The 23425-nt window shown below is 54.3% G+C and overlaps 1 protein-coding gene across 1 annotated transcript in view; it reads right to left on the bottom strand.

The window, feature by feature from the left end:
- The window catches only part of Thsd4 (thrombospondin type 1 domain containing 4), a 252433-nt gene that overhangs the window by 51084 nt on the left and 177924 nt on the right, over positions 1-23425 (bottom strand). Inside the window, exon 11 of the mRNA XM_048369064.1 lies at positions 22106-22242. Within this exon, the coding sequence (XP_048225021.1) occupies positions 22106-22242 (137 nt within the window). The remainder of the gene's footprint in view (positions 1-22105; positions 22243-23425) is intronic.

Raw genomic sequence — 23425 nt, 5'->3', positions numbered from 1 at the left:
GATAGATGGATGAATGAGTGGGTGATGGGTGGGTGGGTGGATGAGCGGGTGGGTGAGTAGAAGGATGAGTGGGTGAAGATGGATGGATGAATGATGGGAGGAGAGGTGGGTGGATGGGTGGATGAGTGGATGGATGGGTAGATGGATGGATGGGTGGGTGGGTGGGTGGGTGGGTGGATGGATGGATGGGTGGATGGAAGTGTGGGTGGATGGGTGGATGGATGGATGGATGAGTAGATGGATGGGTGGATGGAAGTGCGGGTGGATGGGTGGATGGATGGGTAGATGGATTTGTGGATGGGTGGGTGAGTGGATGGATGGGTGTGTGGATGGGTAGATGGATTTGTGGATGGGTGGATGGATGGATGGGTGGATGGAAGGGTGGATGGATGAGTGGATGGATGGATGGATGGATGGATGAGTGGAGGGATGGGTGGATGGATGAGTGGATGGATGGATGGGTGGGTGGGTGGGTGGATGAGTGGATGGATGAGTGGATGGGTGAGTGAATGGATGGGTGGATGGATGGATGGATACATGCATGCATGGGTTATCCATGAGGCCAGCTGGACATAAAACATGGCTGGCCTGGGGCAGTGAGTATTTTCCCTTTAGTCTGAAATAAGTACCAGTCCTCCTCAAATGACCATGTAAATGAAGCAGCCTTGGAATGTCCCAATTCCCACAACCAAATCATAATCCTCAGATCTCAGCCTCCCGAGCAGCAAGGACTAATAAGCATGAGTCACTGGTGCCTACTTCTGCAGCTTTTTTCTTTTTGCTGGTCCTGGGGCTTGAACTCATGGCCTGGGCACTGTCCCTGAGCTTTTTTTGCTCAAGGCTAGTGCTCTACCAACTTGAGCCGCAACTCCAGATTCAGCTCTGTGATGGGCAATCGAAGATGAGTATCATGGACCTTCTTGCCTGGGTTGGCTTTGAACTGCAATCCTCAGATCTCAGCTTCCTGAGTAGCTAGGTTTTTACAGGCGTGAGCCACCAACGCCCAGCCCCTTTTAAAGTTCTGAACAGACATGGTGTTAAACAGAAAATCGCCACTTCCTCCAGCTGCTGGCCACCTCTGGCCTACTTCCTGTCTCCATGATTTTTGCCTCTTTTCTACTTCCCACATGTGGGCTGGAGTGCTATTTGTTCTTTCTTATTTTCAAGCTTCATATTTTCATGGTTCAGTGGGCTGCAGCATGTATCACAAGTTATTCCTTTGAACACATTCCATAAACCTCCTTCATAATAAACACGTTGTACAAACACGCCACATCTGTGCACTGGCCGTCCGGTGGCTGGTGGACACGTGTGTGTGTGTGTGTGTGTGTGCGTGTGCATGCGCGTGCATCGCCCAGACTGGCTGCCTTTATTGACCAGAACTCATCAATAAGAGGACCTGACCATCCCCCCCCCCCCATTTATTGCACAACTCCCGCCATTTATATATTCTCCTGCTTCTTAAAACCTTCTGATGGCTCTCCATTAGGGACAAAGTCCAAATGCCTTACCAGGACCACTGTAAGACGGCTGGCTAGCCAGTGTCTCATTGATAAAACTCCCAGGCTTCTGTTGTGCATCAAGGAGCCATGAAAGCCAGGAAGAGGAATGCTACACTTCTAGCAATTTCTCTCCATGGAAGATAAGGACGATCATGGTGAGGGGGAAATCTCTGTGTCTGTGGTTTGGGCTCAAAGCCGGCTCACAGCATCTATGACCAAGAAGGTAGAGGCACCGCCAGGCAGGCCGAGCACTTCCCAAGGAAGGAACGTGAGGCCGCCCAGCTCAGGGCCATGTAGCAGAGCTGAGGGGCGGGTCAAAGACCCCCAGGAACATGCTCACCCACAGCACGCAGAGGGTCCATTCTAACGCAAGATCACCCTAGAGAATTAATTCCAAGGCTACAGCAGGGCCACGCTCATGCTGACCGTACCCTTTATTTCAGGAATTCGTTTGAAGGCAGGGCTTCTCAAAATGTGCTCCCTGGAGAACTTGTTAGGGATGCAAACACTGGGACCACATCTTCTGCTTACTGAAGCAGAAACTCTCAGTCCAGGGGACCCATTGATTAGCGCTCTAAGCAATCATGCTACGGTCTATTATGCACATCTGTGTCAAGCACCAGTTCCCTGTCTGGTTAAACCTTAATTCAAATGATGTAAGCTTGAGGCAGTATTTTATGAGGAAAAAAAAACCTTTCTCTTACAAAATGTGATATTAAAACCTAGCATGAAGCTACAATACATAAATCAGCGTCAAGCCTAACCAGTGAGGGAGCAGGCAAGTCAGTTGCGGAAGCAAACACGTAAATAGGCTCGTGTGCCATCAACAAGTCAATTCAGACCAGCAGGCAGAGAGGGTGGCCCACCGCTGGGAAAGATGAAGTCACTTCTCTCATTCACACGCCCTATGCCAAAGCGAACGTCAAGTTGACTAAAGGCATGATGCAAATGGCAGGAATACGAAGGCGGTGACAAAACCGATCAGCACTTCCACGCACGGGGAAGGGCCCCCGTGCAGAGACCCAGCGAAGGCGGACGTCACGGAGGAATGAGTTACGCGTGTGTGGATAGTTTTTCAAGTCCGGCAAGCCAAACGGACCATACGCAGACTGAGAAGCAGAATCCCCTGTGGAGAGTGCATTTCACAGGTCCTTTCGCACACAGCGTTCCAGGTCATCCTGGAACCTAGCGGCAGTGCCGGCTGGGTTTGGCCGAAGCTGACTTAATGCCCGTCTTCCTGGTGCAGAGGCTGCCACGAGCAAAGCCCAGCAAGCACAGGTGAGCAAAGGGAGGGTGGCTGGTGAGGAAGGAGCTGAGTCCTCATCAGGAGATGGGAGCAGGCAGGCCTCTCCCCACGACCCGGCCCGAGGGGGAGCAGGTGGGGCTGAATAGAGCACCCGAGAGCACAGCTGGGCCCAAGACAAAGGCAGGGACAAGCAACGGGGTTTTTTGTCCTTGTCCTAATAAGACTCCATTGAAAGGACAGGAGCAGCGGTCAGGAGAGGAGATCCGAGTCTTGCAAAGGTCACGGGGAGAAAGGGTGGGGAGACGGCAGGCGTGGGAGCCTCCGCTGACTCGAGCAGCAGGGTGGAAACGCAGCAGATCCAGGCGGGAGAAGAGGCTCATGGCCTCCACACCGTGTACCAACAACAAAAACCGTACCAATCCGAGCCCCACCACAGGGGAGGGCTGCTAGTGACACTGGTGCCCAGGAAGTGAACCCCCACCCACCCGATCACAGAGTGTGGGTCCGCCACACAGAGGCCGCACCCGCGGGGTCCAGCAAGCTCAACCAACAGCACCGGCTAAGGGGGCGGCCGCGTGCCAAAGCAGGAAGCCAGGCCCCGCCTTCGCGGCTCAGGTACGACAGTGACTGTGGTTACACGACAGTGTGTATGTGCACGAGCTTCATTGAGTTCTATAACGTACACCTATATCAAAGCGCCATCCAGTCTACACATGCACTTCAGCAGTAAAACAAGCAACGTGGATCATGATGGCAGGCCCCAGGAGGCCCGTCCTCAGCCTTGGAACTGGGGGCGATGGCGCACGGCACCTGGGAGTTGAGGAACACATAGAATGCGCCAGAAGCTCCCTCCCATGTGGAAGGCCAGATGAGCGCGTCGGAAGTAGCTTGATGAGAACTCAAGCTGCCATGCTAGCTCTGCAACGGACGCGAGTGATTGGGCAAAGACGGGATGGTGGGCAGCCAGGAGGTGGACAGGTGGAGGCCATTCGGCCCCAGAGCTCCCCCAAGTGTGCACGGGACACCTGGACTGCCGGGTCATGAGACCTGATCTGGACCTCTGTCCTCCAGAAATGTAAGACGACAAATTTGTGTCGTTTGACGCTACTGAGAGTCAATTTCGCGAAGGAGTCGGGTGCAAACACATAGACCTAGACGCAAGTGTTGACAACTTTAACACTTGTGAGAGAGGCTGGGAGCTGGCAGCTCACACTTTATGTCACCCTTGCTACTCAGGAGGCGGAGATCTGAGGATCAGAGTTTGAAGCCAGCCCGGGCAGGAAAGTCAGTGAGACTCTCATCTCCAATGAGCCAGCAAAAAGCTGGACATGGAGGCATGGCTCAAGGGGTAGAGTGCCAGCCCTGAGCAAAACAGCCAAGTGAGAATGCAAGGCTCTGAGTTCAAGCCCCAGCCTGAATTCAAGCCCCACAACCTTGTGGAAAAGAACTCGGGGGGTGATTTCACAACCTCGACTGAGGTGACGGCTTCTTAGGTTTGGGGACGAATGCACCGATGACAAAGGGAGAAATCGGTGGGATTGCATCAGAACCAAAGGCCCTTGTGCTGACAGTGGTGCTTGGGTGGTGGTGGAAAGCGAGCCCCGAGGAGGAGGAGGCGAGAGGTTGGGGAGTCCTGTCTCCTAAGGGCTCGTATGCAGAATGTAGAGCAATTCCTCCACGTTAGTAACCGCAGGACGGTCCCATGAAAACGTGGGCAAACTCAATAGCTAATTCTCCAAAACAAACAAACAAACAAACAAGGACATACGAAAGACATACGGAAGATACAAGTCAAAGCCGCAGTGTCATTTCATGGCCACCAATTGAAATCACAGATACCGAACCCACAGATATGGGCAAGGAGGCGGGCGGGCAGAACTCTCCGGGAACTCTTAGACATGGCTGGGTTTCCATGCAAAATGGCGCAGCCACCTTGGAAAACAGCTGAGCAGGGAACATGGTTAAAGGTAGAATCACCTGCCATTCAGATCCCAGGTCCCCCACCCCCCCATTCCACCCCCCACCCCCCGCCGCAACACACACACAAGGGAAATGACTACAAGTCTACCCCAACGCTTTGTGCTTGTTACATTCTCCCATTGGCTAACCAACGTTTTCTAGTGGTCTCCACCACAGACACACGAAGGTATTGGTTTTGCTCTCTGTGTGTGTGTGTGTGTGTGTGTGTGTGTGTGTGTGTGTGTGTGTGTTTAATTAATTGAATTTGGTCCTCATTCAGGGGATTGCTGTCTCCTTGGTAACCTGCGCGGCCAGAAGACACACAGCTCCATCTAGAGGTGATCTGCTCAAACTGCAGATACCTGGTCCCAGACACCCAGGGAAGACCGTCCATGGCTCAGCAAGAGCGGTTCACAGTTAATTAGGGCACAGGGCGGGCAGATGACCTGGGAAGGAACATCTTCTCCACGGCCAGAGGTGACCCCTCTCCACGGAAATGGAGGACTTCAAAGGTCTCACCCATAAAGCCGAGAAAACATGTCCAGGGGGTGAACGTTAAGGAGCTGAACCAAGTCTCTGGTTTTCTTTCAAGTGTCTCAATCATCCAGCCTCTAACATGAACTCATTAATCCCGGGTCACATCTCTCTTCCTACTCCCGCCGCCCTCCCTTCGGGCCAAGAACAACTCTACAGTGAACTTTTCTCATTCCTGCTCATTCCAGTACACTGCTCATGAGAGCTCAAGGGTCTGCCCTGACCTTCTACACGAAACACATCGGGCGATGGTTTGGATCTTAAACGCACCCGGAAGTCCCATATGGATAAAGGTTCATTCGTGGGTTCATGGAGCTAGTGGAAGGTGGCAGGACCTTGAAAATGTGGACCCAGGGGGAGGAAGTTAGGCTATTAGGGGCGTGGCCTCGAAAGGGATACTGGAGACCCCGCCCCTTCCTGTGTCTTTTTTGCTTCCCACCCACCTCAGGGAGAGCAGCTCCAGCTAAGATATTCTGTCTCACTACGGGCCTCCAAACCTGCATCAGAGAGAAAGCTTCAACATCAATTGGGGGGGGCGTGCATTCGGACCACCAGCCTGCCCCTTTTCATACGTGCCTCTTCCCTTCTGGTGAGGGGCCCCATCTTGTACCGCATTTTATGCCACACCCAGAACTTGTCAGTTCAACAGGCCCTCTGACAAACACTGCATTCTAGGGAGACGCCAAAGTAAACTTCCCCTTCAGATCAAAGCCTGGCGGCATCCCCACAATCCACCCCGGCCCCCCCCCTCCCCCCCCACCCCCGCTCTCAGTAACAAGTCACCGGCTCTACAGACTGGCCTCGCCGATGGAAACGGGCCCAATGGAAGTCACAGTATCTGCACGAGGGATGGATTAGGCTCCTTTTCACACGGCCGGTCCTTCACTCGGCCCGTGGACATGCCCAGAGGGTCAACGCCAGCCTTCCAACAGAGCCGGGAGGAGATTGTGTCAGGAACAAAGAGAAGCAAAAGAGGAAAAGGAGCCGTCAACGACTGAATCCTAAGCGCTGCACAATCAAACGGCCTTTCTGTCTACTGGAGGGAGCGGGAAGCGACGTCTCCTAACAAGGAATATCCTGCCTGTGCCGGCGCGTGTGAGTTAAGAGAGGAAACACTCAGGGGCGGGGAGCCCTTGCTTGGCAGGGAGCTGGGAAGCTGGCAGGGAGCTTGAAGCCCGGACTCCAGGCTCGTAGGACTTGTCACACTCTGTGGCCTACAATGAGGCCGAACCAAATGAAGCCTCCTCGTGGTGCTGTCCCAGCCTAAGGGAGAAAAGTCGGTGTGACCCTCACACATGGGATCCCGGATCCCGGAACACAGAACGGAACTGGATCGCATGGGTTGATTTCCCGGTGTCCACTGAGCCAGACGCACCGGCAGGGAGTCGGGGGCCCAGGCTCTCCCGGATCCATGACCGACACCCCGACTTTGCCCGGCTGGGCTCAAGGTCTACAGAGACTGGGCAGGGGGTGGATTTAGGGGTGCACCAACACAGCTAGGGGTCCTCAAACACTTTCAACCGCACTTCCCAGCGCCTCTTGGGAATCCACTCCAGGGCCGACTCAGCAAAGGTGCGGGTCCCTCTCGCCCACGTCCACCCGTCTCTCGCTCTCCTCACCATCTTCCCCAGCAGGCCCGTGACCTGACCGCGCACCAAACGCCTCCTAACCCACGTGGCTCACTGCCGGCCGCCGGGTTGGGCAGGCCTGGACGTCCCGGTCGTGTTCCTGGCTCCTGGTAACGGAGCACAAGTACTAATGCTAATGGCTGTTCACGCTTCTCAATGAAGCACGATAGGAGTTATGATGGCAACGGCGATGGAGCGCACACGGCTGGTGTGAAAATGCATGTTTTCAGTGCAGGTTTGAGAGTAGACCCGACGACACAACAAGCTGTCTTCAAGATCCCTCATGGTGGGGGGGGGCTCTCCTCCGCTGACCCTGTCCTGTCTGGTGGGGGGTGCAGAGCCTTGGCTGAGGACCCCCCTCTCAGCCCAGAGCTCTGGCCACCCTGCTGCGGGCGGAGGCGGCCGGGCCTGGGGTGGGGGGGGAGGAGGGCACGCTCCAGCCCGCCCCGCTCCGGGAAGGGCTCTGCGGAAGGCGGCTTGGATTTGGTTCTGAGCACGGACAGCTGGGCCGCGCCCAAGGAAAGCAACTGGCAGGTGCTTCACATCGGCCGAGCCTCTGGAAAAGGAGGTCGGGCGGAGGGAGTGTCCCGTGCCGATCAGCCAGAACACCCCGCCTTCCGGCCACAGAAGCCGCTCCTGGAAACAGCCACTCCCCTCCGGCCCACGGCCGCCTGGGCCCACGGGGAGCTGAGGCAGGATTCAGGACATGGAAAGCAATGGTGGGCCGGGGATGACTTAAATGAGCAACTACTGTGTGTGTGTGTGTGTGTGTGTGTGTGTGTGTGTGTGTGTGTCTGTGTCTGTGTCTGTGTACGGGGGCCTGAACTCAGGACCTAGATGCTGTCCCTGAACTTTGTGTTTAAGGCTGGCGCTCTACCCCTTGAGCCACAGCTCCACTTCTGGTTGCTGGCGGTTCCATGGAGGTGGGAGTCCCATGGACTTTCCTATCCTGGCTGGCTTTGAACCGGGATTCTCCAGACCTCAGCCTCCCGAGTAGCCGGGATGGCAGGCGTGAGCCACCAGGGTGTGGTGAACGATACCGTTTCAATATGTGAATCGCAGGACTTGTGAGTGATGGCTGAACAAAGCCATTATAGGACAGGAACGGGGGGAGGGGGGGAGTGCAGCCAGCGAGGGTCGAAGTCCAAATGACAAGGAGTCCCCCAGAGTCCCGGGACTTGCCGCGCCCCTTGCCGCGGCCATGTTGTTGCTGTGGACGTAGTTATATGACGAAAGGAACTTACGCGACACTATCAAGCTGTGCTGTCTAATTCGGCACGGGTAGCCACAGCTGGCCATTTTTAATTTAAGTGCATCCAAACGAGCTAGCGCGGACGGGTCATCGCCCTTGGCTCTATCCATCTTTCCAGGGCTCCACAGCCCTAGGTGACCCCGGGTGACCCCCAGGTGACCCATGGGTGACAGCCGGTGACCGGGGGTTCAGTCATTTCCCACCAGACCCTTCTGCTACCTATAGAGCCACGCGTTAAAAGAACGCTCGCGAAGCCGGGCGCGGGTGGGTGGCTCACGCCTGTGACCCCGGCTCCTCAAGGAGACTGAGATCTGAGGATCACGGTTCCAAGCCCAGCCTGGGCAGGAAAGGCCTTGAGACTCTTTATTCCCAACGAACCACCAAAAGGCAGATGTGGAGCTATGGCACAAGTGGTGGAGCACCAGCCTAGAGTGAAAAAGCTCAGGGACAGTGCTTGGGTCTGAGTTCAAGTCGGAGGAGGAGGAGGAGGAGGAGGAGGAGGAGGAGGAGGAGGAGGAGGAGGAGGAGGAGGAGGAGGAGGAGGAAGAAGAAGAAGAGAAGAAGAGGAGGAGGAGGAAGAAGAAGAGAAGAAGAGGAGGAGGAGGAAGAGGAGGAGGAGGAGGAGGAGGAGGAAGAAGAAGAAGAGGAGGAAGAGGAGGAGGAGGAGGAAGGGGAGGAGGAAGAGGAGGAGGAGGAAGAAGAAGAAGAAGAAGAAGAGGAGGAGGAGGAGGAGGAGAAAGAAGAGGAGGAGGAGGAAGAAGAAGAGGAGGAGGAGGAGGAGGAAGAAGAAGAAGAAGAGGAGGAAGAGGAGGAGGAGGAGGAGGAGAAGGAGAATGCTTTCCAGTACTTTCTGGCTAAATCTACGTTCAGCCCCACAAGGCAGCCGCGCCAGTCAAGCCATGCCCAGCGCTCGCCTCTTGGAGCTTGGTTCTGTCTGCAGGCATACTTTGGATGCTTTATCTGTTTAAAAAAGAAACACAAAGAAAGGAGGAAAAGCATTCCAGGATTATTTTTGTAATAGCGGTGGAATAATAAACGGCTGCTCAGCGTTCTGAGTGGGAAGATGGTTCCCCCAGGGAACGGGAGGGGAGATAGATCAATATTTACCAGTAGTTCTTCTCCGAGGGTAAATATTAGCTTAGACCCAGGCTTCCTCCCGCTCACACCACGCTCTCTGCCCACCCCGCCGCGGTCTTTAGCTCCTGGAGAGAAAGATGACAGAGTGGGGCACGTTTGCAGGTTGTCGGTGGGAGTTGCTAAAGGAAGGGGTAACAGGAACACACGCCGTGGACTTACAGGGCCTGACCCCTGCGGCACAGGGCGCGATCTCAGCAGGCCCCACGCACAAAGCCACGGGGCCAGCGGAGTTATGAGCCCTTTGCTGGAATTCTCAGGAAACCTGGGAGCAGAACCGGAGGCTTTGCATTCCACTGAGTTGCATGAATAATTCTCCTCCTCCTTCTCCTCTCCTTCCTCCCCCCTCCTCTTCTTGCCAGTCTTGGGACTTGAACTCAGGACCTGAGCACTGTCCCTGGCTCCTTTTGCTCAAGGCTAGCACTCTACCACTTGAGCCACAGCGCCACTTCCGGCCTTTTCTGTGTATGTGGTGCTGAGGAATCGAACCCAGGGCTTCATGCACGCTAGGCGAGCGCTCTACCGCTAGGCCACATTCCCAGCCCTGGATTGAATTCTTCTGTGCAGGAAAACATAGCTGGCTGGTGACCACAAGTCCACTCCAGACAGAAAATGGGCAACTTTGACCCCAAATCACACCACGGGGGGAGAGGGGTACAGAGTTCACCACCTCATTCCAATTGAGTGGCTGCACCTCTGATTTCTTAGCTTCACAACAAAAAGCAGCCTTCAGAGAAGCCGGAGGAAGGTTTTTAGAGGGGAAGGGGGACACTCCCCCCAAAAGTAAGACTATTCCGTAGCACAGACAGGTACTCAAACCGAAGACCTGTTGTTGTCTGCTGAAATACTCGAGGGCATCGCCCTTTCTGGGGGTCCGACGCAGACCCTCGATAAACAGGCACGGAATCAAATGCCTACTGCCACGGCTAAAGGGGGCCGAGTGAGCACTAAACACCGAGATTTTTCTTATCAATGCCACCGCCTAAGCCCTGGGAGCTAAAATGATCTGTCTTAAGTCGAAGCTCGCCAGGAACGGCCCAGGGCCGCTGGCATCCCGTTTGCTTGTGCAAAGCAGTGGCAATGGCGCAGAAGTGGTTATTTCCTCTAAGTTGCTTAAACGGTTTAGGGTCGGAAGGCTCGAAGAACCACGGCAACGAGATGAGGTACAAACCCAAACCAAAGCAGCGAGAGGGAGAGGGGAAAATGGCTTCCCCTATGTTTTAGCTCCTTCATGAGAACGAACCCCAAAGCAGGTTCAAATATTCGCAATGAATGGATTCTTCTCCCTGGAAAAATGACAACGAAGTTTGCGTTGTTCAGTTAAGGAGGGAGGGAGGGAGGGAGGGAAGGCCCTGCATGCACAGCCTCTAACTCGGGGCCCAGTACCCAGCGCTGGTTAATAAGATCAACCGGGCTGGCACCCCCACTTTCTCCCTGGCTCTCCCTCTCTCCTTGACCTGCTCCCCTGCAGACAGGAGCCATGTTCTAGGACTCTGCCCCGCTGTGCCTCCCCCCAGGCGACCCTGAGACTGGAGAAGCCCAAGTGGAAGAAATGGGGGCTGGAAGCAGGCCTCGGTGGTAGGAGGGCGTCTGGCCAGCTAGTGCAGGGCCCCAGTTCCAAGCCCAGCCCCCACGGTCCCCCAAAGAGGTCTGATTCCCCAAACCTCCCCAGCTGGGAGTGGGGGCTCGGGAATTGGAGGGCACCCACCGACGGAGAGCAGCCCCCACCCGGGACGGGACAGAAGGCACAGGGAGATTTCTGAAGGGAAGAGAACGCTCCCTGTGGCTCCGGCTCCCCGTGGCTCCGGCTCCCCGCCCTCCAAATAAACCAAGTGCCATTTCGCCAGCCTCCGATGAAAGGAAAATCCTTTGCCGCTTGCTCGCCGGCACAAAACCTAAGGCCGAGTCTCCTGGCTTTCCAAAACAAAACAGAAACCCCAACAAACTAAAACCACCAAGCCCAATTTCCATTGCTCTTCACGAGGCCCGGGCTGGCTGTGGTTAATCGCCACCAAGTGAACCCCTAAATTTTCCAAATCACGGCGCTTCACTTTTACAAGATCAGATAACCGGACTCTCTGTACTGCTTACCCATTTGAGACTTTTTCTAACTCTGGTTCTATTTCTACACAAACCCGAGCCACTTAAATTTCTTCTACTTCTGCAAAATTTTTCTTCTAAAGTTGAACATTTGCTTTCCCCCCCCTCCCAGCCCCCCCAAGCTCTTTTGCTTTTCCATTTGCCATTTGCTATTTTAATCACCAAGGTTGCCCCTGTTTGATTTGGCTGCCTCCATTTCCCTCTCATTTTGGTCTTTTTCTGTATTTAATTTTACATCTCAGCTCTTTGGTTTCCTACCCTGAGCCCCAAGAAAACCTTTTTCTTCTGTACCAGAACTCGGGGTCCTGTGCCTTGCTTGGCCGTTTCATTCAAAGCTGGCACTTGAGCCACAGCTCCACTCCTAGCCTCTTGCTGGTGAACTGGAGATAAGAGTCCCTCGGCCTCTCCTGCCTGGGCTGGCCTCATCCTCCTGTGTAGTGAGGACCACAGACATGCACACCGGCGTCCATCACGTGTGCATCCATTTCCTCCCACGTGCAACCCCTCAATGCACCTATGTCCACGGGACCCACGGCAGGCCAGGCCCGGGGCGGCGACCACCTCCGTATGGCAGGACTTGGAGCCCCAGGTCTCTACCATCGAGATGTGACCATTCAACCTGGTTTGCTCGGGAAGGAAGCAAAGGCAGGCTTTCCAGGCCTTGCTCCATCTCCAAGGATGGCTGGTGCTGCAAGTCTGGAAACCCTTCATTTTCTCTCTCTCTCCTTTCCCCCCCATCTTCCCCAAAGACCTTGCCTCACCCCTAAAATCCTAACTCACTGAGGAACGCCACGTCTGCAGGACAAGTGCCCAGAGAGACGGCAGGGCGCAGCGTCCACACAGAAGCCAGGTAACCGGAAGGGGCGTGGCACCGAGAGGGCGTGGCCACCAAGGACATGCGGTGGTGGGCGTGGCTTGGGAAGGGGCGTGGCCTCCCGGTGGTAGAGAACTTACTCGCCAAGGAAGGGCAAGGTCCTGAACTGAGGGCTCATCATAGCCCAAGGCCAGGTTGTGGGATGATGGGAGATGGTTCAAAGCCATCCCGGGATGAAAAATCCAGGAGACTCTTACCTCTAACCAGCAAAAAGCTGGCAGTGGGGCTGTGGTTTGGGTGGTGAAGCGCTAGCCCACCACAAAAGCTCAGGGACAGCGCCCAGGCTCTGAGTTCACGCCCCAGAACCAGTCTCCTACCTCTCCCCCGCCCCTCCTCCCCCACTCCCCCCAAAAAAGACTCAGGCCTTCACTCCCCAGGTCTGCGGATTTCACCTCATTTCTCTCCGTAACTGTGTCAGCTCTGACGACTAGGCCATTCCAGGACAATAGACTGTAATGAAGGTCCTGTTCCCACAAACGTTCTGGAATCTTATGAAAATATTTCTCTAGGAGATCAGTATCTTGGATTAGTTTTGCTTTATTTCTAAAATCAATCAATGTCAAAGGCCTCATTGTCAGTTTTATATTTAAACATATTCCACATTCCTGGGCAGATCTGAAGCACAGTTAACCAGGCATGTTCCCTTTCTATGCGTTTCTTCTGTGTTGGTAGGAAATTATGTAACCCGGGCTACACCCAGGCGAAAGGAGGCAGTGGAGACGGGAAGGGAATCCGACGGTCCTAGCGTCCTGGGTCTTCAGCTGTTCATTGTTCAAAAGACACACGGTACGGTGAATTAAACCAGAGGACTCTGAGATCATCTACCCACGTGGCCTTCTCCAGTGACCGTGACACCCCAGACCCCAAGATGAAGACGGTCCCCAGCTCAGGGTGGCAGAATCGGGGCATAGGAGTGGGGGGGGGGTGAGGGTGGGCAGCACCAAAAGGAAGACACCTGGGACCCAGGTTGGGCCAGACACCCTCACGTAGCCGTGATAACGGAAGCTAGGAGATGCAAGTCTCAGTTTTCTTCTTTGGGAAATAAGAACACAGACACGGGTCTCATGGACTTATACAAAGACAGTCAAACATGGAAAGTGCCTGATATTCAGCATGCTGAGTGCCAGTTACTTTCTGCTTCCCACCTTCTGTAATAGAAATTCTCTCTCTCTCTCTCTCTCTCCCCCACCCCCCAGTTGTCAGGGCATGGGTGCTATCCCTGAGCTTTTTTGCTCAAAGCTAGTAGTACTCTACCATCTGAGCCACAGCTCCACTTCTAGCTTTTTATAAATTTATTGGAGATAAGAGTCTCATGAAAAGCTGACACTGGAGGATCACACCTATAATCCTAGCTTTTCAGGGGGCTGAAATCTGAGGATGGTGGTTTGAAGCCAACCAGAGCAGGAAAATCTGTATGACTCTTATTTCTAATAATAGAAAACGCTGGAAGTGGTGCTGTGGCTCAAGAGGTAGAATGCTAGCCTTGAGCAAAAGGATTTGAGGAATAGTGACCAGGCCCAGAGTTCAAGCCTTAGGGCTGGCAAAACACAAACGAACAGAAAGCTTCACGGACTTTCCTGCCCCAGCTGGCTTTGAACCACAATCCTTGGATCTCCGCCTGTTGATTAGCTAGGATTACACGTGTGAGCCACCAATGCCAAGGCTAGCTTTGAAGATTTATTTTCCACACAATCTTATCATCAACAATAATCTCACAGTTACATAAGAAAAACTGTGCTAAGCAGAAAGATACCTCGGCGAGGTTCATGGACTGGAAGGCACAATGTCGTTAATTCATCTTCAGTATCTGCGCTGATCTTCCTGGAGTTTACCTGAGTGCATTTCTACCTGCATCAATGAAACCACTGCCAGAACCCCCAAAGCTCTTCTTTGCAGAAAGAGCAAAACACAACTCTATAATTCATACAGAATTACAAAGGACCCTGCATGGACAAAACAGTTCTTGGGGCTGAAAAGCAAAGCTGGAGGCTTCCCCTTTCCTGACTTCAGAAACATATTACAAAGCTACTGCAAAAAAAAAAAAATACTGTGGCACTGGAATAAAGACAGACATACCGGGCCAACGGGTGAAAGGAGAAGCTCTTCAATAGAGGGTTCCGGGAAGATTGGATTTCCCCAAGCAAAAGAATGATGTTTGACTCTTAGATTACATCACGTACAGAAATGCACTGTAGAAGAATTAACTACCTAACAATGAGACCTGAAACTGCAAAACACCTTGAGGAACACCTAGGGGAAGAGCTCCGTGACGTCGGGTCTAGTGAGGACATTCTCTTGGTTATAAGGATGAAAGCTGAGGCAGTTCAAGGAAACCATAGACCGATGAGATTACCTCAACTCAAGCACTTCTGCCCAGCACAGAAAACAACAGAGTGAACAGAGTTTAAAAAAAAAAAAAAAAAAAAAAAGAGGGGCTGGGGATATAGCCTAGTGGCAAGAGTGCCTGCCTCGGATACACGAGGCCCTAGGTTCGATTCCCCAGCACCACATATACAGAAAACGGCCAGAAGCGGCGCTGTGGCTCAAGTGGTAGAGTGCTAGCCTTGAGCGGGAGGAAGCCAGGGACAGTGCTCAGGCCCTGAGTACAAGGCCCAGGACTGGCCAAAAAAAAAAAAAAAAAAGGCAAACCAAACAGTGGGAGAAAATACCTCCGTGCGTGTGGGAAGGGGTTCATACCCAAACATACACAGCGTTCCTACAAATCAACAGTCGCAATGGAGCCATCCAACCTCAACATGCGCAAAGGAGAGGCCAGGCCCAGGGGTTCACACCCACAGTCCAGGCTCCACGGAGGCACAGGAAGGAGGATCCAAGTCGGAGGCTGGCTGTGGGCAGAAGCAAAAATAAAGGGGAAAAGGGTGAAAGGCTTGGATTCAAGCAGTTAAACTGCCTGCCTAATACAGAAAAAGCCTCAGTTCTAAACCCAATGTTGGAAAAAAAAAAAGAAAGAAAGAAAGAGAAGAAAGAACAATGCGAAAAAAAAGAAAGAAAGAAAGAGAAGAAAGAACAATGGGAAAAAAAGAAAGAAAGAAAGAGAAGAAAGAACAATGGAGAAGGACTTAGCCATTTCTTCAAAGAAGATCTTGAAACGGCCCATAAGTAAATGGAAAGGTGTTTTTTTAAAAAAAAATGTTAATATCACAGAAATGCAAGTTAAAACCACAATCGTGTCACAGCTGGATTGATGCTGCAAACACCACATCAACCAGAACGCAGGACGGGAGCCGTGCCTCAGTGCTAGGTTGTTGAGCACGTGCAAGAGCTCTAGGTTTGATCTCCTGCATGCAAATAAACCAGACAAAATAAGACCAAAAGAAAAAAAAATCCACAACAGCAACCACATTTTGAGTGAAGATTTGGGGGATCCTTGTACGCTGGAAGTTCAGCCAATGTAGAAAACAACGGAGCCGTTGCTCAGAATTGAAGAACGGAACTCTCCTGACTCAACAGAACAAAACAAAAACCAAACCCAAGCACGACTGACAGATGACTGGGTAAAGAGAATGCGGTACAGACAGACGATGGAACAGACTGGGCCTGAGAGAGAGAGAGAGAGGGAGGGAGAGAGAGGGGGGGAGGGAGAGAGAGGGAGAGGCTGTCAGAGGCTGGGAAGTGGCTGGCATGGAATGATGACACTGTGGTAAAGGGAAACAAGCCAGTCACTGAAATGACGATCGCAACCTGATTTCCCTCAAGTAGGAGACTTAATGTAGCCAAACTCTTAGCAAGTGCAGTGCGGTCACGGGGCCAGGGCCTACCCAGGCCCGGGGGGTGGGGGTGGGGGTGGGGGTGGGGGTGGGGGTGCTCTATGGCTGCAGGGCTTCGGTTTGGGTCCCGGAGTTCCTGTGGCACGCAGATGCTTGTGGTAACGCCGCCGCTCAGAGACGACAAAGGTGGTTGCTTTTATGCCGATTTTTTTTTTTTGAAAATTAGAAACTGGAAAGAAAGCCGGGCACCGGTGGCTCGCGCCTGTCATCCTAGCTACTCAGGAGGCTGGGATCTGAGGACCATGGTTCAAAGCCAGCCCGGGCACAAAAGTCCATTGAGACGCTGATCTCCAATGAACCACCAGGAAACCGGAAGTGGCTCTGTGGCTCAAAGTGGTAGAGCGCTAGCCTGGAGCAAAAGAGCTCAGGGACAGCGCCCAGGCCCCAAGTTCAAGCCCCATTACTGGGGGGGGGGGTGGGGAAGGTGGGACAGGAAAGAGCTAGAGATGTAGAACTGAGACAGGAGGAGATGCCCATCAAGTTGCCTCGCTAGAAGTTACCGCATGGGAAGTTCGCTGGGTGGCATGTGTCCTGTGTCTCTATGGAGAGTTTCGTGGAAGACTGAGTAGTGTGATCTTGAGCTTGGAGGCCATACTGCCCCAGGTCACCTGCAACCTGGTAGCTGGGCTCAGGACTCCTTGGAGGTGGAGACTGGCAGGGTCAAGGTCTGGGGCGAGGCCTGGGGGGCCCCGGGGGTGAGGCCCAAGCCCCATGGTCACAGGAGGAAGAAAGGGAGGATTTCAAACAGACCAGACTAAAGAAGAGCAGCACCCGGGGCCAGGAAGGGGGGAGGGCGGGGAAAGGCCATGGGTCTTTTATTAAAAAAAAATTAAGAAAGCAAGTAGAGAAACAATATAACATTGTTCCCTACCTACAAACAGCAAGACATCGGGATCACACACGCAAGGACACCTGGAGTGGAAAAATGTGAAGTATTCCAGAGTGCCCTGCGGGCCTTTGGACCCCGCGGGGAGGTTCTGTGGGTCTCCACTTGCAGGGGACCCTCAAATGTGAGCCTTTCTAATCAGGGGAGAAAATAATCAGCTTTCTCAGGAAGGATGGATTGTCCCCTTGGAAAGCATGATAAATGAGGCCGCCGCCCCGGTGGGTTGGTCCCGCCCCTTCAGAAAGCCGCAATGTCAATCAGAAACAGGGCAGTCACTGGTTTAAAAAAAAACACAACATGACGCAACCCTTCCATTCCAGTAACGTGAGGTTTCTCCATCACCAGCCCCATGTGGTCCAGCGAAGACACGCAGCTCCCTCACTGAGAGGCACCTGACCTCTGCTTGTAAAGACTCCCCCCCCCCGTGGGTGTGGCTCAGGTGGTAGCAGGCTTGCCCAGGCAAGCACAAGGCCCTGAGTTCGAATCCCAACGTAGTCGAAGAAGTCCCCTTTCCTTTGAACTTGCACCCAAACACATCCAATCTCTTCCTTTGAAAACCTCACTGGCACGGACCACACCTGTCTTTCTACCAGCTGTATTAGGGGGAGGGTTTGCAAAGCGATGTAGTTCTCACCCACAGAGCCGCGAACCCCTCCTCTCCATCAAAGCCCACGGTGAACCATGCTGCCGAGGCCCGAGCACCCCTGAGCGCCAGCCCCACTCTCTCTCCTTCCTTCTTCCTTCCTTCTTCCTTCCTTCCTTCCTTCTTCCTTCCTTCCTTCCTTCCTTCCTTCCTTCCTTTCTTTCTTTCTCTCTCTCTCTCTCTCTTTCTTTCTTTCTTTCTTTCTTTTTTTTTTTAGTCAGTCATGGGACTTGAACTCAGGGCCTGGGCACTGTCCCTGAGCTCTTTTGCTCAAGGCTACCATTCTACCACTCTGAGCCACAGCGCCGCTTCTGGTTTTTCTGGTGGTTCACTGGACATTAAAGTCTCCTGGAGGGGGCTGGGAATATGGCCTAGTGGCAAGAGTGCTTGTCTCCTAGACATGAAGCCCCGGGTTCAATTCCCCAGCACCACATATACAGAAAATGGCCAGAAGTGGCGCTGTGGCTCAGGTGGCAGAGTGCTAGCCTTGAGCAAAAAAAAAGAAGCCAGAGACAGTGCTCAGGCCCTGAGTCCAAGGCCCAGGACTGGCCAAAAAAAAAAATAATAAAAAAGTCTCCTGGACTTCCTGCCTGGGCTGGCTTTGAACCGCGATCCCCTATTCTTTCCAGGACGCTGACGAACATCAAATCCAAGAGGAAGGCCACCTGTCTCTCACTTCGGATGGGGAAGCTGGACCTAAAATTCCCCTGGGCACTGCCAATCACAACAGAACGTGACTGTAAAGTGGGGGGGGGTCTTTGGGAAGTGGGGGTCCTGGCAGGAAGGAGAAGAAGAGCAATGAGGTACGAGAACCAAAAAGCACCTGTTTTCCGCTACGAAAATCACACAATGAAACTCCTTGTGCTATACTTGTACTGCTCGTATTCGTCGTAAAAAATGATCAAGAACACAACCTATTAGGAGAAATCCTCAGAGTCGACCGGTTAGCGGCACAGACAGACCGTCGTTTGTTGGTCAGCTAAATTGAAACCAGCCCCGGTGATGGGCTGGAGGGACAGGGGCTCTGTGGAGTACCGTGTGGTCAGCTCTTCCCAGGATTAAACTTGATCGTCGTAGCCAGAACCAGAGGCTACAGGACATGCGCTACAAGCTTACCAGCTATGCTGGGCGCCAGTGGCTCACGCCTGTCATCCCAGCTACTCAGGAAGCTGAGATCTGAGGATGGCGGTTCAAAGCCAGCCCGGGCAGGAAAGTCCGTGAGACTCCTGTCTCTAGTAAACCAGAAGTGAATGTGTGGCTCAAGTAGTAGAGTACCAGCACTGATCAGAAAAAGCTCAAGCACCGCGCCCAGGCCCTGAGTTCAAGCCCCAGTACTGGCACACACACACACACACACACACACACACACACACACACACACACACGCACACACACAGAGTGAGGGTAAATAAAGCCAGGACAGCTACAAAGCAGTTGACTGGAGTGCACTCTTACAGCACGTTACAGCAGCTCTAACTCTAGTCAGAAAGGCTGAGGGCAGTGATCGGCAAGGCCCAGTCCAAGTTCAGGCCCAGCCTCGCCTGTTCCCATCCCTTCTGGCTTCTGCAAAACAGGTTAGCTCGGCTCCATCTTGATTTAAGATTCTTCCCGCTGTGTCGGGGTGCCATCTCGTGGCGTGTTGAGGTAACTGCAGGCCGCGGAGGGCACTCGAGACTTTCTAGAAGGCTTTTCATTGATTATCTTGAGGTCCTGGGGACAGGGCTACATCTAGCACACGAGGCACCTGTGCTGTCTTTTTATTTATTTATTTTTCCTCTTTGTCAGTATTGGGGCTTGAATTCAGGGCCTCATGTTCGCTTAGCTTGCTTGCTGGGCTGGCGCTCTGCCAGGTGAACCATACCTCCACCTTGGTTTCTTGCTGGTTATTTTACAGATAAGAGGCCCACGGGGGCTGGGGATATGGCCTAGTGGTAGAGTGCTCGCCTCGTATACATGGAACCCTGGGTTCGATTCCCAGCACCCCATATATAGAAAAAGCCAAGAGTGGCGCTGTGGCTCAAGTGGCAGAGTGCTAGCCTTGAGCAAAAAAGAAGCCAGGGACAGTGCTCAGGCCCCGAGTTCAAGCCCCAGGACTGACGCGCGTGCGCGCATACACATACACACATACACACATACACACATACACACACACACACACACACACACACACATCGCAGTCTGTCATCTGGCCAGCACCCTGCCAGGGCCTTCGATCTCATTCGGCCCTGGTCTCCTGGCCGCTCCTGGCCGCCACCTCAGATGAGGCCGGGCACCCCCCCCCCCCAAACCCCAGTTCCAGCCAGACACCAGCCCAGCCGTCCCTCACCGTGCTGGACGCCAGCCACGCCCAGATCTTCCCCCAGGGCAGAATCTCACAAACGTCCCAAGGCACGGCCATCAGGGGAACCTGCTTACACCAGGCTCGGGAAGACCCGGAGCCAGGGGTACTGAGCTAAAAGCACCACCCAGGACGGGGCAGTAGCGAGTCTGGGGTCTGCACACTGCGTGTAGGGAGCCGTGAGCAGCGCCTCTGAACCCCATGCCCGGCTTTGGGTCTGTCTCGTCTGTGGGGAGCCTGGAATGAAACGATCGGCCTTTCCTGTACTATGGCTGTGATTTCAGCCTGCAACACTAGGTGTCAGTCCCAGCTGGTTCTAGAAAGCCCGTTCCTCAGCGTCCTTCCCAGGGCAGAACGGTAGCCAGGTTACTCCGCCCCACAGGGACTTGTTTCTTGGAGGGGGGGTGTGGGGTTGTATACGAGATCGATCCCAGGGCCTCACACTTGCTAGGCAGGCGCTCTACCACCTGAGCCACACCTCCATCCCCAGCCTGAAGCAGGGTGATTTCGTCTGTAAAGGCAGACATGCAACAAGAGGGCACGCGGTTCCACCAAAGGACGGCAGGGAGCCCCCCACGGCCATTCCGAGGGGATCGGTGTCCACGCGAAGATAGGACTTCAGCTCTTACCTCTGAAGGTCACACCCAATGCACACGCACTGTGCAGCGGCTAGAAAGAGACCGGACGCCCCCAAACCAAAAGGTGCTGCTGGTCACAGCAGTAGGTGATACACACACACACACAGATGCATGCACACACAACACATACATGCACACATGGACACACAGATGCATGCACACAATGCATACGTGCACACGTGTACACACACGCACACTTACACTGAGGTTCTGCTGGGTCCAATTTTGACACACACACGTTGGGAGTTGAAAATCAGACCCTTGGATTCGTGATCCGTTCCGTCCCTGGGGACCCGGAGAGGACGTTCACGGAGACTCAGTCCAGAACATTCTTAGCCACAATCGGGACTAGCAGCACTTTCTTCCAGGAGAGTGTAAAGATGAAATATGAGCAAAGTACACGGGACAAGTGGCCAATGTCACCTCGTTCAGCGATGGGTTCAGGCGGGGGAAATTGCTGGGGTCCCTAGAAAATCCAACGTGAGGATGGCACCGCCCATTTGATGGGGGGCAGACATCCATGCAGCAGTCTCCCCGGCTTCCCCTCCCCCCCCCCAAAGCCAACAACTGCAAGAAGCCCTAGGCTGGGCTTTCCCAGAACTGTCCTAATTGCTGCTACTATGGCGATTATTATTATTAGTCAGTCACCAGGCCAACCCCATACCGGGGGAGGGGGGCTTCTATCGCTTTCAAAATGTAAGTGCGCGCGCGTGAGCGTGCGTGCGTGCGCACGCCTGTGTACACAGCGTGATGCAGTTGAACCGAATCTCAAAGTACATACACACACACACACACACACACACACACGCGGCTGTCCCACAGGGAGGCTCAAATGAGGTCCATTAGGATTGCTCAGTCACCATAATGGCAGCACCGAGGAAGGAGAGAAGAGTAAAATCGAACCCACGCGTGGAAACCACGAGTGGAGGCGCTGGAAGGAAACGCAAGCTTGGCCCAACACCATGAAGAAGCGGAGACTTTCATTCATGGAGAGACGGGAGAGGGAGGAGGGAGGAGGGAGGAGGGAGGAGGGAGGAGGGAGGAGGCCAGGCTGGAGGCCCGGGCTGTGGCGCCCACTCTAACCCCTGGGGCCTTCCGTCCAGGCCCAGCATCCTCCGATTTGATGTTCTCAAAGCCGGGGTGCCTCTGGACAGACTGCAGGAGGCCCGGGGCGTGGAGAGGCCTCTGTTTAAAGGACAAAGCACTTGCTTTTGGAAGTCCGCCTCCCCGGGGTGGGGGGAGATGCCACGTCCTTCCTACGTGGCCTTCCACGTGCCACGGGTTCGTGGACAGCGCCAGCAATGCCGGGCCCACAGCCCCACACCCCAGCCAGACTGCGGCAGCCCCCGAGGAACACCTGGCGTGACCGCCATTCACGCCACGGCGGGAGTCCCGAGCCCAAGGCCCAGGGCTCGCGATCTCCCGGCAGCCACAGAGCCACGGATCGGATGCTTCCTCGCGGCTGCCCGGCCCTCCCTTGTGGGTGTCCGCGTCCCATTCTTGCCATCCATGCGGCCAGGCGTTCCTGGGGCTGAGCCATTCCGCGAGGGGCCCCCGGTGACCCCAGATGGGACCACGCTCACCTTGCACTGGCCCGCCACGCAGATGGCCACGCCGTCCTGGTCGCACGGGGTGCCGTCGATCACCTTCTCCGCCTGCCGGACGTAGAAGCGGTAGCCCGAGGCCTGGCAGTTGAGCTCGCACTTGCGGCTGCCCTTTCCTAGCAGGAAGGAGAGATGCCAGGTCAGTCCCCCGCAGGGCAGGGCCCCCCCCCCCCACGACGCCCCACGCCCGAGGGGGGTCTCCGCACATCACGGCCGACAGACGCGGCCACGGGCACATCGGGAAGTGTCCCCTTCCCTTAGCTGTGCCCCCACAAATCGACTTGGTCTCTACGCCCTCGAGGTGTTTGACAATCACGCTCTCCTTCAAGATGTAAAAGACGGAAGATGCCATTGGATTTCCCATGGCCGGGGGTTAGGGATGAGATTGTACATTGATCTATTTGTGCTGGTCCTGGGCCTTGAACTCAGGGCCCGAGCACTGTCCCTGGCTTCTTTTTGCTCAAGGCTAGCACTCTGCCACTTGAGCCACAGCGCCACTTCTGGCCATTTTCTGTATATGTGGTGCTGAGGAATCGAACCCAGGGCTTCATGTATATGAGGCGAGCACTCTTGCCACTAGGCCACATTCCCAGCTTGGGTGTTTACTCTGTAAGGCACTTCCCCCAGACTGTATTTTTTCCAGGACAAATGTGTGGTAAGGGATTGCTTTCAGGGGGTGTCAAACTCTGCTCTGGAAACGAACACAAAAACAAAGCGAGAAAAAGAAAACCTAGGAAAATGCGAGGAAAGGAGAGGGGCAGGACGCGTGCTCAGCTCTTCCCTGTTCTGGGAGAGGAAAGGTGGTCGGTGCATTCCATTAGAGAAGCTACGGCGCCAACGCGCACAGCCTCATCCCACCCAGCTCTGCCCGCCTACCACCCCGCCACCCGCCCCTGCCCTGGGAGCCTTGCTCAACTGTCTTCAGAGGCTCGGCTTGAGCAGGGTGCCCTTGGCTACTCAGGAGGCTGAGATCTGAGGATCGCAGTTCAAAGCCAGCCCAGGCAGGAAAGGCCACGAGACGCTTATCTCCAACGAACCACCAGAGAACCGGAAGTGGCGCTGTGGCGCAATGTGGCAGAGCGCTAGCCTTGAGCCGAAGAGCTCAGGAGCAACGCCTGGGCCCTGAGTTCAAACCCCACGACTGATTTAATAATAATAATAAAAAGACTTAGGTTGAACTATCCCTGGCACCGACTTAAACCCGGCTCTAACCGTGAGCACAGCGTCTGACTGTGTCTCCAACTCTCCTGATGCCGTTGGTCGGTCCCCGGGGGCCTGGGAATCTGCATTCTCAAAAAC

Source organism: Perognathus longimembris, chromosome 20, assembly GCF_023159225.1.
Source record: "Perognathus longimembris pacificus isolate PPM17 chromosome 20, ASM2315922v1, whole genome shotgun sequence".
Classification (NCBI taxonomy): Eukaryota; Metazoa; Chordata; class Mammalia; order Rodentia; family Heteromyidae; genus Perognathus; species Perognathus longimembris.
The sequence above is the reverse complement of the archived record's forward strand: the minus strand, read 5'-3'. Positions and strand labels throughout refer to the sequence as shown.